At 41.3% G+C, this 14,247-nt stretch overlaps 1 protein-coding gene across 13 annotated transcripts in view; it reads left to right on the top strand.

Moving 5' to 3' along the window:
- The window catches only part of IARS1 (isoleucyl-tRNA synthetase 1), a gene marked incomplete at its 5' end in the record, with an annotated part of 73,446 nt that overhangs the window by 35,403 nt on the left and 23,796 nt on the right, over positions 1–14,247 (top strand). For 9 of the 13 annotated variants that reach the window (XM_079706555.1, XM_079706563.1, XM_079706558.1 and 6 more), the window contains 9 exons: positions 1,055–1,138; positions 2,723–2,867; positions 4,485–4,605; positions 8,864–8,955; positions 9,731–9,808; positions 10,731–10,852; positions 11,298–11,400; positions 11,648–11,731; positions 13,971–14,145. In XM_079706555.1, the coding sequence (XP_079562681.1) occupies positions 1,055–1,138; positions 2,723–2,867; positions 4,485–4,605; positions 8,864–8,955; positions 9,731–9,808; positions 10,731–10,852; positions 11,298–11,400; positions 11,648–11,731; positions 13,971–14,145 (1,004 nt within the window). The remainder of the gene's footprint in view (positions 1–1,054; positions 1,139–2,722; positions 2,868–4,484; positions 4,606–8,863; positions 8,956–9,730; positions 9,809–10,730; positions 10,853–11,297; positions 11,401–11,647; positions 11,732–13,970; positions 14,146–14,247) is intronic. The other 4 variants (XM_079706552.1, XM_079706560.1, XM_079706559.1 and 1 more) reach the window with 3 other exon arrangements.

Below are 14,247 nucleotides of genomic sequence, written 5' to 3'. Positions count from 1 at the left end.
ACTCATTTGTCCCCAGAACTATTTGAAATGGGTCCTTTCATTGTCCATTTTGACATTTGAGGAATTTGAAGTGCAGAAAAATTAAGATCATACAAGCAAAAGAGTGTGAAATTCTAGTTCTATATCCAGGCAGTCTGGCTCTATAGTCTGTACTTTTTTTTTTTAATTGAAAATCTTACTGAATTATAGTTGTAAAAATTAATAGAGACCCCTCATGTGCTTTGCCTGGTTCCCCCAATGGTCACGTTTTTGAAACTGTAGCACATTGTCACAATCAGGATGTTGATTGAATCCACCCGTCTTATTTAGATTTTCCCAGTTTTACTCATTTGCTATTGCATGCAATATTATCTCATATATGGGTTCCTGTATCCACCAGCAGAGTCAAGATACTTGGCCTGTTTCAACATCACAGGATGCCTCTGTTGCCCTTTTATAACCATACCCAGCCCACCCCTTCACACCCCTCCCACCTCAGCCTTCAATCCTAATCCCCATCCCCTGGCAACCACTAATCTATTCCCCATCTCTGTAATTTTGTCATTTCAAGTATGTTATATAAATGGATTCATATCATATATAACCTTTTGTGATTGGCTTTTTTTGCTTACTGTAATTCCCTGGAGATACCTCAGGTGGTTTTATGGATCCATAGTTCTCTCTCATTGCTGAGCAGTGTTCCATGGTGACCCACAGCTTGACCTTTCACCTGCTGAAAGACATTGAGGTTGTTCCCAGTGTTTGCTGACTATGAATAAAGCTGTGAACTTTCTAAGGTTTTGTGTGAATATAAGTTTTCGTTTCTCTGGGATAAATGCCAAGGCTGTGTGTTTTTCACTGTTACACTCTGGCATCTTCTGCTGCCATTTATCCCGAAACTTCTCCATTGACTCGCTACAGTATTCAAAAAGAAGCTTAAACAACCTATTGTTGTGCCTTAGTAGTAGCTTGTGTCCCATTTGCACTTATGTATTCCAATTTGTAGATAATCTGTAACCATATATAAACTGTGATGTTGACTTATTTAATTGGTGTTTCCCTTCTGTTTTTCAAGTGATGGCCAAAAAATGAGCAAACGCAAAAAGAATTATCCAGATCCACTTTCAATCATTCATAAATATGGTGCTGATGCCCTCAGGTACAAACCAGTGCTCTGCCTTGTGTGTATTTGTCATTTCTTATTAAGCATCTTACATTCTGTTAATCATGTTTTCAGTGATATTAATCATTCTATTAATTTGGTTTATAATTAGCCTTTTTAAAAAAATGCACATCTGTTACATGGAGAATTACATTGGTATGGTGTTGAGTTTAAACCCACAAGGTGGTTTTCTAAATAGTAAAGATGTTTCTATATCTATAGGTCTTTTGGAAGAGGAGGCTCTGTGTTGGATTTTATTAAGCAGCACAAGTACTCCCAGGTTATTTGCTGGTGCCTTTGCCTCATTCCTTCTGTAGGTTCCCTGTCTTATTGATATTAGAATTCTCTTATATCATTTATTTCAATTTTACACTTACTCCTCAAATAGCCATATGAGGTACAATTTATACTAGAGCAAATAAAAATACTGAAAAGGGGCTTCCCTGGTGGCGCAGTGGTTGAGAGTCCGCCTGCCGATGCAGGGGACACGGGTTCGTGCCCCGGTCCGGGAAAATCCCATATGCCGCGGAGCGGCTGGGCCCGTGAGCCATGGCCGTTGAGCCTGCGCATCCGGAGCCTGTGCTCCGCAACGGGAGAGGCCACAACAGTGAGAGGCCCACATACCGCAAAAAATAAAAAAATAAAATAAATAAAAAGGTTTTAGAGAAATGTGAGATACTGCTTGAAATAGTCACAGTCATAAACATTGAGTGCTCAGGTTAAAAGGCACCAAAGAGGGCTTCCGTGGTGGCGCAGTGGTTGAGAGTCCGCCTGCCGATGCAGAGGACACGAATTCTTGCCCCGGTCCGGGAAGATCCCACATGCTGCGGAGCGGCTGGGCCCGTGAGCCATGGCCGCTGACCCTGCGCGTCCGCTCCGCAACGGGAGAGGCCACAACAGTGAGAGGCCCGCGTACCGCAAAAAAAAAATAAAAAATAAAAAAATAAAAATAAAAGGCACCAAAGAGATCTTATTCAGCATCCTCCTGTTACAAACACAGAGACCCACACCCACGGGCTGTGGGCAAGCACGTTCACAGTTGCCATGTTGCCCAGGAGCAGTTAGTGGGGTGTCCTGCAACCCCCAGTTATCTGTTAGACTCACTTTGGCATAGCTGACAACTTGGGCCTCTTAATTCTTTGTGTTCAAGGCTGTCCTGTAGGATGTTTAACAACATCCCTGGTCTCTGCCCCCTGAGTCCCTCTGTGCTGGCAGAGCACATGTGGCTGTTGCTTGTGAATCCCTGATGCCTGCACATATGTCCTGGAAGGAGGGCCTGGCTTCTTCCTCTTAGTGTTGCCATACTGCCTGAGGCCTGTGCTGGGACCAGCCCGGGGCATGCTTCTAGGTTAGTTCAGTGCCATATTTTGGTGTGGCACTTTTGGTCTCCCCTTTATAATTTGCTAGGTCTCTTACACAAAATAAGAATTTTGTCGGTTTTAAATTGACTGTTAGAAGCGTATTTATAATTCCCCACTTTTGTAGAAAAAGGGCTGATTTGGGTATTGCCCTGTCAGCATGTCAGTAATATTTGGTTTACTGTGTACATCCCTTTTCCATGTAATTTTTCTCCTCTTCCAGATTATACCTGATTAACTCCCCTGTGGTGAGAGCAGAAAACCTCCGCTTTAAGGAGGAGGGTGTTCGAGATGTCCTGAAGGATGTGCTGCTACCTTGGTACAATGCCTATCGCTTCTTCATCCAGAACGTCCTGAGGCTACAGAAGGTGTGGGTTGCAGTGCTGTGGGGTAGGGTCTGCCCCACGGAGCTGGGTTGAGCTGGGTTTGCGAAAGATGTTCAGGGGTCAGCTGTGAAGCAGAGCTCCATGGGAGACAGGAGCTAACAGGCCTCGTGGGTGGGGGCTCTGAGCCACTGGGGAGGCCATAGATGAAAGTGTGACAGGTGTCTGGGGTCCATGCTGGGCCAAGAGCACAGGACCGGAACTTCACCATTTGGATAGATGCTCACCTCTGCAAGACACAGAAGCCTCACCTGTTGAAGAAGAGTTGCACTGGATATTCATTTAGCCAGCCAAATTGGTACTGGGGACTTAGTGATTGGGGAGCCAGTAAAGAGTCAGCTACTATCAGAGTGAGTGCCTAGTAAAGGCTGCTGCAGGTGGGTAGTCAGGGAAGGCCACTTGATGAGTGCATTTGAGCTGAGACTCTGAAAGTGAGAGAAGTTCTCATTGGGTTGCTGGGATGAAAAATAGTGGTTCTGATATATAAGAAAGTGCCTTAGAGCAGTTACCTGCTGGCCTGGGAGGCATCCTCTGAGAAGCCCCTTCCCTTGCCCCTACTAACTGCTCTCAGGCCAGCAGGCTTCATTGCACATGTGCCTGTGCATGCTTCCTAGACTCCGTTGGGGTCAGGGCTCAGGTACCACTCATCTTTTTATCTCCAACACCTTAAAAGTAGAATTCCTTAGTAAACTACTTTTGACTAAACATGTGATATTATTCCTTCCTGAGAAACTGGTTGGAGAGCTGAGCTTTAAGCATCACATTCCAGCAGGCTGGTCACTCACTTTTTGCTGCCTCTGGCTCATCTCAGTCTGCTAATGAACCCTCCCAAGAAGAACAAGGTCTTTGGGAACAACACCCCTAGTGTTCCTATCTTTTGGATCCCACCACCTCTCAGGCCAGCAGTGCTAAAGTGGGTCTACTTTGCAGGCCTCTGCTGGTGTGGGATTAAGGAACACAGGCTGGGTCAAACCACTCATAGTTGGGGCTCATCTGGGCATGGCAGAAAGATGCAGGCTCCAGCATCAGAGCAAGAGTCAGCATGGTCACTGCCTTGCCATCCTGATGGTGATGCCGTTGAATAGGGACAGGTAAAGTAGGCCTTCAGGATTGAGGAGGATTTGCAAAGGAAAAAGCAGGGGTGGAATAGAGCATTCTGGGTAAAATAAGTAACTTAAGCAAAGACATTAATTCCTAGTACTCATTTTCAACTTACAGGCAGTTGTCCAGTCCTAGCCAGTTTTGCTGTCCCGCCTTCCTCAGATTTAAAGTAACTAAACCGCCTACTTAACGAAAAGATGTTGGAATATTTCTTAATTCGTAATTACTCTTTGGTGCATAGGAATCATTTTTTCCTAAATTCTCTTTAGTTCACTCAAAAATGTAATTCATTAATTGAGGACTTAATGTTCCAAGTTTAGAGTTTACTTGGAAAATATTGCTAAGAATCAGAAATTTAGATTGCCAACAGGGTCTGGGTTTTTGTGGTGTTTTTTTGATTTGTTTGGGTACTTCTTTCAGTTTAAATAATTTTAAAAAATCATTTCTCTACAGTAGTTTCCCCCAGGCATGCAGGATGTTTCAATAATTGTCCCTTCCTAGGAGGAAGAAATGGAATTCCTTTACAACGAGAACATGGTTAAAGAAAGTACCAACATCACAGACCGGTGGGTCCTGTCCTTTATGCAGTCGCTCGTTGGGTTCTTCGAGACTGAAATGGCAGGTGTGTCTCTCTTGGGCCTTCTCCCAGGAATAAGGAGTCTTCTCTTTATAATTGTCCTTTTGATATTTAACTGTTTTTCTTTATAAACATAGAGGACATTTTTTTTTGAAGTCTAGTTGGTTTACAATGTTGCGTTAGTCTTTGGTGTACAGCACAGTGATTCAGAAATATAAATGTGTATATATTTTTTTTCATATTCTTTTCCACTGTAGGTTATTATATGATATTGAATATAGTTCCCTGTGCTATACAGTAGGACCTTGTTGTTTATTTATTTTATTTATAGTAGTTTGCATCTGTTAATCCCAAATTCCTAATTTATCCTTCCCCCACCCCCTTTCCCCTATGGTAACCATAAGTTTTTTTTTTTTTTTTATGTCTGTGAGTCTGTTTCTGTTTTGTAAATAAGTGCATTTGTATCATATTTTAGATTCAACGTATAAGTGATAGCATATGGTATTTGTCTTTCTCTTTCTGACTTACTTCACTTAGTATGACAATCTCTAGGTCCATCCATGTTGCTGCAAATGGCATTATTCTTTTTTCTGGCTGAGTGGTATTCCATTGTATATGTATACGGGTGTGTGTGTGTGTACGTACCATATTTTCTTTATTCATCTGTCAGTGGCCATTTAGATTGCTTCCATGTCTTAGCTATTGTAAATAGTGCTGCAGTGAACATTGGGGTGCATGTATCTTTTCAAGTTCTCCCCAGGTATATGCCCAGGAGTGGGGTTGCTGGATCATAGGGCAACTCTAGTCTCATACTGTTTTCCATAGTGGCTGCACCAGTTTACATTCCCACCAACAGTGTAGGGGAGGGTTCCCTTTTCTCTACATCCTCTCCAACATTTTTTATTTGTAGACTTTTTAATGATGGCCATTCTGACTGGTGTGAGTGATACCTCATTGTAATTTTGATTTTCATTTCTCTAATAATTAGCGATGTTGAGCATCTTTTCATGTGCCTCTTGGCCATCTGTATGTCTTCTTTGGAAAACTGTCTGTTTAGGTTTTCTGCCCATTTTTTGATTGGGTTGTTGTTTTGGTATTGAGTTGTATGACCTGTTTACATATTTTGGAAATTAAGCCCTATCAGCCGCATTGTTTGCGAATATTTTATCCTAGTCCATAGGTTGTCATTTCATTTTGTTTATAGTTTCCTTTGCTGTGCAAAAGCTTACGTTTGATTAGGTCCCATTTGTTTATTTTTGCTTTTATTTCTATTGCCTTGGGAGACTGACCTAAGAAAACATTGGTATGATTTATGTCAGAGAATGTTTTGCCTATGTTCTCTTCTAGGAGTTTTACGGTGTCATGTCTTATAAGTCTTTAAGCCATTTTGATTTTATTTTTGTGGATGGTGTGAAGGAGTGTTCTAATTTCATTGATTTACATGTGGCTGTCCAGCTTTCCCAACACTACTTGCTGAAGAGATTGTCTTTTCTCCATTGTATATTCTTGCTTCCTTTGTGGAAGATTAATTGACTGTAGGTGTGTGGGTTTATTTCTGGGCTCTCTAAACATAGAGGAAATTTTATAGAAATTTTGAGAGATACAGAACAATAGATAAATATTTCTCTTTACCTCTCAAATATAATTTTAAGGCTTGTTAGTTGTAGAAATGTGTTGTTCCAAGGCATTAGAGATTGTCTCGGGGGGATGTCTAGTGACCTCACCCCTCCACAGATACCACACAGGCCCATGGAATCACAGGCTTCAGTAGTGGATGCCCATGAGTTCAAAACCCAACTGCACCACTTGTTCCCTGGGGGAAACGTTGCCTAATCTATGAGCCTCAATTTCTTTCTCCGAAAAATGCCTGGTAAGAGTTAATATAAGGCTCAGATGGAGATTATGTACATACAGTAGCTGGCAGATAATAGGTACTTAATAAGTAGTAGTTGTTATTAATATGTTTTAAATTTATTTTTAGGTCTACTTTATTAAATAAGTAGTCCCTGTTCAGCCTGGAAAAATTAGGAAATACAGAAAAACAATAATGAAGTTGACATTTCCCCACATTTCTCTTACCTAACAACAACGAATTTGGTTTTAGACAGAGGTTGGAAAAGTAGGTTATGTTGGTTTCCTAGAAGTTGGAGATGGAACAACCATAAGTCAAGGTGAGAAATTCCAGAAACTGTTAACCTGGATACCTGAGATGGGTCTGATAAAGTCTGTGGGCAGGGGAGAAAATATGGCATCCCTGTGTGCACCCTTGTGACATAAACCAGCCTCCCCCAGCGTCCTGTGGTTGCCAGGTTCTGTTGTTCAGGTACTGCACTCCAGTGGATTTGAGGGGCCAGAGCAATCTGGTTCATACAGGGTTCTTCCATTCCTCAGCTGGTACATAGCTCTTTGTGGAATAGTTGGTGCCTCTGTACTTGGCACAATAGGATGGTTAGTCCAGGAAATTTTGAATGTTTTATCAGTCATCCTGAAGGACTACACCCACTCTATTAAACATATGTAATAAGGGTCATATGACTGTCAAACTATTGGACAGATTGACATAAGTGAAGATGGAAATGAGTGTGCAAAGCAGACATTGGCACTTGGGTTCTCACCACACTCCCTGGGATACCTACTCATAGCTGTGTCCAGTTGTCCCTCCTGAGTGATATAAATGAATGGGATTGTTGCCTGGGGGCCCTTGCCATCTTTAGACAGCAACGGCTGTGACCTGAGAATGTATATCTTGGCTGGGACCTGGTCTCCCTGGGAACTAGAGGTTTGGCAGCAGTTGTGCACACAGCCGAGTGGTAAGGGCCAGGTGCAGGAGGCTAGGTGGTGCACGTTGAACCGATGAGGGGGGCTCCAGACCCAGATTGCCCAGTGCAGTTCCCACTCCACCAACCTGTCGGCTTTGTGCCCTTGCCTCCCTCATCAAAATAGAATTCTGAGAACTAAATAGGTAGCATCGTTGAAGAGTCTGCAGTTGGTATTAGTGATTTCAGTGGTAGCTGCTGCTCCCTTTTATTATATATGGGCTTTGTTTACCTTATAAGAGTTGCAACTCTTGAACAGTCTAGCTTCCTAGAAGGTGAAAAGTGTAGTGAACCCTAGAAATAACTTAGATGGGCCTCTGTCTTTACAGAACAGGCCTCTGATCACAAAAATTGCCTCTCTAGAAATGTACAACCAGCGAGTGCCTCTGGCCTGGGGTCCAGGTGTTGGTCTAGCAGCACCTCAGTGCTAGTCTTTTTGAACTGCAACAGAGAGCAGCTCTGCCCTTGGCAGCTTAACCACTGTGTTAGCTTAGACTAGGAACCTCATTAACAGTCACTGAACTCTTAATATAAATTGTGGTGTGTTTTTATGATTTTTGGTCTTACTCTCCTTGTTTTTGGTGTTTGTTTCTGTGCAACAGAGAGTATCAGTTAAAGGGGAGGTGAATGGCAAAAATCCTGAAGATAAGTCTGGGCCTCAAACAAAGTTGGCTAGACGCCCTTAACTTCCTGCTTGCCCTCTGAGTTCCTCAGGGGAGCCTTCAAATTTTTCTGATTCTTCAAGGTTCTTCTCTCCTTCCAATACCTCCTTTAGCTTTCTTTCCTTGACTATCTTAACCTTTAGAAACCCTGTTCTATTTTATGCACAGCCCCTGCCTGAGTTTCTCAGTGGCAGCACTGCTGACAGTTTGAGCTGGGTCATTCTCTGTGGGAGAGGCTGGCCTGTGCATTGTAGGTGGTTGAGCAGCATCCCTGGAGTCCACCCACCAGATGCCAAGAGTGCCCACCTCCCCGGTTTGACAACCAGCATGTCTCTCTAGACATTGTCAGTGTCTCCTGCAGAGCAGAATTGCTCTGGTTGAGAAGCCCTTACCTATTCTCTGCCTCTTAGGATCTAATTAGAGCTTTTTATGTGTCTGTCTTAGTTGAGGTCAAGGTAGCACAGTGGAAGAAGTCAGGCTTTTGTGGTACTACCACCTGATACAGTTCCAGATAAATGGTGACTCATGGAGTCATCTGGCGGGCAGCCTCGGCCCCTCAGCCACACATACGGGGTTTCCTGTTTTCTCACTGACACTGGGAGTTTGCATGTAGCTCACAGGGTGGTTCGTGCATGCCCCTAGACACCTTGACAGCTATATAGTACGTCCTCAGTTTTGATTGTTTCGCTTTGGTACTTCTGCCTCCTTAACAGGTGTGACAGCCCTTGGATAGCAGGGGCTGCTTGCTCTTTCTTATATCCAGCCCTGTCCTAAGCACCCAAGATGCTTATGTGTTCTCATTGCCTGATTGGTTGTTACTTTTAGCTTACAGACTCTATACTGTGGTTCCTCGCCTGGTCAAGTTTGTGGATATTCTGACTAATTGGTATGTCAGGATGAACCGTAGAAGACTAAAGGTAAGTGCAGGCTGCTGTTGGGAAGAGCAGAAAGTGTAGGAAGTATAAGAGTTGAGGAAAAATGAGAACAGCTAAAAGGAAAAAGCATTTTCAAATGCTCTGACTTTTTTAAGCTATCTTTTTCCTTTTAATTGCATATTAACTGTATTGCCATTTGATGGATGGGGGAACGCATAAGTTTAGAAGACATCTTGCATATTTTCAAAACACAATTATGGACATTCATATTAGAGGGAAAGTCTCAGGCCAAACAGGACTGTACTGAGCAGACCTCTTAAAATCTGAAATAAATTCATGCAGATATTTTGCAGATGTTTTTAGGTAGAGCTGTGATATTGAGAGGGACACCTCCTCACTTCTACGTCTAGAGGGACAGTTACTTTATTGACAAGACTCTTCCTTAAGCCTCTTGGGGATTATAGGGTGAGTGAAGCATGGATCCTGTCCCAGGACTTAAGCTGTACATAAGCAACAATGGTAGAAAACAAGGAGTGAGGGATGCCCAGACCACTGTCCATCAGTACTGCCTTCAAATGTGTTAATGATAAAATCCCGCAACAAAACAATAATTTTGTTTTTGTTAAATTATATCACACACACATGTACATGTATGTGTGTATATGTACATATATCTAGAAGGACATACACTAAAATGTTTAAAGTAGTTATCTCTGGGTAACTTAATTATGGTTGAGTTTTCCCCTTTTTATTATCTTTTTTTTCTTACAATGAACTATTGGTTTTAACAGTTTAATGTGTGTGTTTTATTCACTAGGGTGAAAACGGGATAGAGGATTGTGTTATGGCTCTGGAGACCTTGTTTAGTGTTCTGCTTTCTCTGTGCAGACTTATGGTAAGATGCTAGCCCTGTGGGCTGCTTGTGGTGCCTGGTTGCTGCACTGTCCTCCGTCAGTATCTATTCTGTATTTGTTCCACTAAAAATAGAAATAGAAGTGCTAAAATAACCTAAATTTCTAGTTTCTTTTCAGAAATCTCGTTAGCTTATGTATGTCAAATAAGGGCTAAAAAACATTAGCTTTAAAAGCTGGATTCTTTCTTTTCACCCCTGGCAGTACATTTCAGGTCAAGGTCCTTGCATCTAGACTCAAGAGCGACATACCTCATCTTAATGTAGATTCCTGTAATTGTCTGTGAGTAGTGGGGAACTTCTTGAACTAATAGCTAACCAAACAAAAATATATTGCGAACAGTATTTTACTTGTGACATGTTCCTATCAATTGAAATATTAATTAAATGACATACAAGTAAAAATTCCAGTTTTAATTTCCTGTATCTTATTTCTGCTATTCCAGTTTAATATTATAAGGCTTCTATTTATTTTTTAAACATACATGGAATGAAAACTTGCTTTGTACCAGGTCCCCTGCCTGGTGTCTCATGTCTGACCTCATTCCCCTTCATCCTGTGAAGCAGGTGGTGTTTCCCCAGTTTACAGAGGTTTAGAGACATTCATTCCTCTGCATGTTGACTTGACTGGCATGTGGTCAGGGACTCCTGTTTTTATTATAGACATCCTCAAGAATGTTTTAGGCACTCTGGCTGTAGTCCTGCTGCTGTGTTTCATGAGTGTCTAGCTCGCCAAGTTCAAAATGAGGTCATTTCTCTTTCATAGGGCATGTTTTGTAACCTCATGTTCATTTCTGTGCATATTACCATATCATTTCTCTAAAATGTTTATGTAGTTGCTTCTCACTCTGAGATCAGTTAATGATGGCTACGTATGAATGACCCGATGTCTTCTGTCCTTACACAGGCCCCCTATACCCCTTTTCTTACTGAATTGATGTACCAGAATCTGAAGACACTGATTGACCCTGTTTCTGTCCGGGACAAGGACACATTGAGTATCCACTACCTCATGCTGCCCCATGTTCGGTAAGAATCAAATATACATAAGCCTGTCCTGGGCCAGGGGAAGGAGAGTTGCCAGAGATGCACTCAAGTGGGGCCCCCAGCTCCCTGCCCCAGCCGCTCCATGCCCTGCCTCCCCCCTGAGCTGCTCCTCAGGCTACAGAATGGATAGGAGGGATGCTTAGTGTGGAATCCCCTGTAGAGCTATGGCAGGTAGGGGTGGGTAGGCCTGTTGGGATCCCTTTGGGGAGCTGCTAGGCACTAAGCAGCAGGCTCATGCGTGCTGCCTGCTTCTCAGTGTGTGCCCCAAAGGCAGGCATGTGCTGTCCTTCCCAAGGGCCTCCCCGGGAAGCCCAGCTACACCATCACATCTCTAGCCTGACCCTCTTCCTCACTTAAGCATGCCTATTCTTTGGAATTTTTTCCTTTTGAATCTAATCTCTTTCAAATCCCTACCTCTACCAACCAGAGAGGAATTGATTGACAAGAAAACCGAGAGTGCAGTATCTAGAATGCAGTCTGTGATTGAACTCGGGCGAGTGATTCGAGACCGCAAAACTATTCCGATAAAGGTTTGAGATTTTATTTCTGTTTTGCATTGCACATACCTAGATAATTATGTTTTGGAGTATTTTCTTAATATAAAGAGCTGCCAGCAATGGTGTAAATTTCTTTTCTGCAATAACGGTGTGAATGACTTAGTACTAGTTATGCGTGCTTAGTCTGGAGCTTGAGATTCAGATAAAACATTTAACATTCATTTTTCTGCAGTTTATAGGACTGGATGCTTATGAACTTTCCCTTCCATTTTCTTTCTAGTATCCTTTGAAAGAAATTGTAGTTATTCATCAGGATCTAGAAGCTCTTAATGAAATTAAGTCATTGGAGAAGTATATCATTGAGGTAAGACAGTTGATTTGTTTGATTTGGTCCAAACAGACTTCTTACCTTGGGAAGATTATTTTGGTTAGTACTCTTTAGTCAGCTACACTTTGAGTGTATCATTTGTCCTTTTCCTTTTTATATCAGTATATACATAAATTTAACCATCCATGGAATTTTACACTTTGCTTTTAGATTCATCATGACTTTTTACAATGTAATTGTAATTCTTTAACAGTGATTTTCAACGTCCATGAATTTTTCACCTTTGTTGGATCATTTATCCTTTCATCCACTTCTCTTCCCCAAAGTACTTTTTGATAACTAACACCAAAAAAATCTTTGTTCCTTCAGATTATACAAGTATCAAGTAAACACACACTGGTTGTAAATAAGCACTAGCATCGAGTACAAAGCAGGTCTCCTCTTACCGTGGCCACTCCCTGGTGTCTCATCACCCACTTGTTCACTAGGTTATCTCCTGCTGGGTTGTTCCTAGCATTTTACATATGTGTACACAACATTTGTACATACATATACACACATGAACACATCATTGGTTTTATTTGTGAATAGAGAGGATCATATATGTAGTTTTTAACTTATTTTTTTTCACTTTATAGTATTTCTTAAATAGCATCCCATGTTAAAACATGAGAGATCTAATTTATTCTTTTTGTTCACGTCCTGACTGCATCATAATTTATTTAATTACTCTTATATTGTTGGAAATTTAGGTTTCTGATTACAGACAAAAGGTGTGTGTTGTGTGTGTGTGTGTGTGTGTGTGTGTGTGTGTGTACATGCAAATATGTCACAGTATGGATGTTGGATAGGTTCCTAGAAGTGGAGTTTTGGGGTCAGAAGTTTAAACTGTCATGTCACTTATCCTCCCAAAAGGCTTTTACCCTGTGATGTTTTAAAAAGAAATATATTTCAAATTTCATTTTTATTCCTTTCACAGGTAGTATTCAAATGTTTATGATAGAAAATAATTAATTTCTATATTTGGTTTTGAATTGCTTGAGAATTCCAGACAAATATTAGAAACCAAGGAGTTTATAACTGTTTAGAAACTTAGAGTTTATAACTAAAGAGCTATAAACTCTATAATTAATGCTTAAGATATGGATAAAAATAGAATTATTTAAATAGAATATCTTAATCACTCTGAGAGCAAATAATATAATAATGTATAATAGCAAAACCAGAAATTTCCCTGTAATTTGCTTCAGTTGACAGTTCCATGATATCTCATTTTCATATTTCCCACTGTGCAATCACCATTTCCTGCTACGTTAGTAATCCTTAACTAACTAGTATGATGGAGACATGAAATGTTAAGATTTTTTCCAAAAATATTTATTTATTTATTTGGCTGCATCAGGTCTTAGTTGTGGCACACGGGATCTTCAGTGTGGCATGCAGGATCTTTTGTTGCGGTGTGTGGGCTCTTCGTTGTGGCACGCAGGCTTCTCTCTAGTCGTGGTGCACAGGCCTAGTTGCCCCGCAGCATGTGGGATCTTAGTTCCCCAACCAGGGATTGAACCCACGTCCCCTGCATTGGAAGGCAGATTCTTAACCACTGGACCACCAGTGAAGTCCCGAAATGTTTTGATTAACTGATTCTTCTGGTTAATTGATAGTTAGATTTGTGGTGCTTTGAAATTTCTTGAGCAAAGGTTACCCTTAAACATGAAGTCCATATTTCTAATGCTACAGTCCTTGTTAGTTGCGTTAGGCTCAACTTGATTGATCTCGACAGGTTTTTTTCATACCATACAATTATTTATTAGTATTATTTATAGAGCTCTGCAGCCATCACCACAGTTTTGTAGCATTTTCATCATCCCAAAAAGAAACTCAGTATCCATTTAGCATTCATGCACCATTTTCCCCTCAATATCCCACCATCCTCTGGCAAACACAAATCTATTTTCTATCTCTGGGTGTGCCCACTCTGGACATTTTCTATAAATGGAATCATACAATATGTGGTCTTGTGTGTCTGGCTTCTGTGACTTAGCACTAAGGGTCATTCATGTTATAGCATGTATGCATGCTCCGTTCCTTTATATTGCTAAATAATAGTCCATTATATGGATATACCACATTTTGTTTATTCATTCACAATTGATCAACATTTGGGTTATTTCCACTTTTTGGTTGTTGTGAATAATGTTGCTATGAATGTTTGTGTGCAAGTTCTTGTGGACATGTTTTCATTTCTTTTTTATTTCACCTTGCCTACCAAATATAGGAATTGAATGTTAGAAAAGTTACATTATCTACAGATAAAAACAAGTATGGCATTCGCCTAAGGGCAGAACCAGATCACATGGTCCTGGGGAAGCGTCTGAAGGGAGCCTTCAAGATGGTGATGACATCCATCAAGCAGCTGAGCAGTGAGGAGCTAGAGCAGTTCCAGGAGAGTGGTGGGTATCTGTTTTATTGGGGGCACCGTTTGTGTCCTCAACCTGATGGGTGTCTCATACTTAGGCTCTCATACTTAGGCTCCTCTTTGATTTCTACTGTCA

Source organism: Hyperoodon ampullatus (assembly GCF_949752795.1).
Source record: "Hyperoodon ampullatus genome assembly, chromosome: 6".
In the NCBI taxonomy this organism is placed as follows: Eukaryota; Metazoa; Chordata; class Mammalia; order Artiodactyla; family Ziphiidae; genus Hyperoodon; species Hyperoodon ampullatus.
The sequence above is the reverse complement of the archived record's forward strand: the minus strand, read 5'-3'. Positions and strand labels throughout refer to the sequence as shown.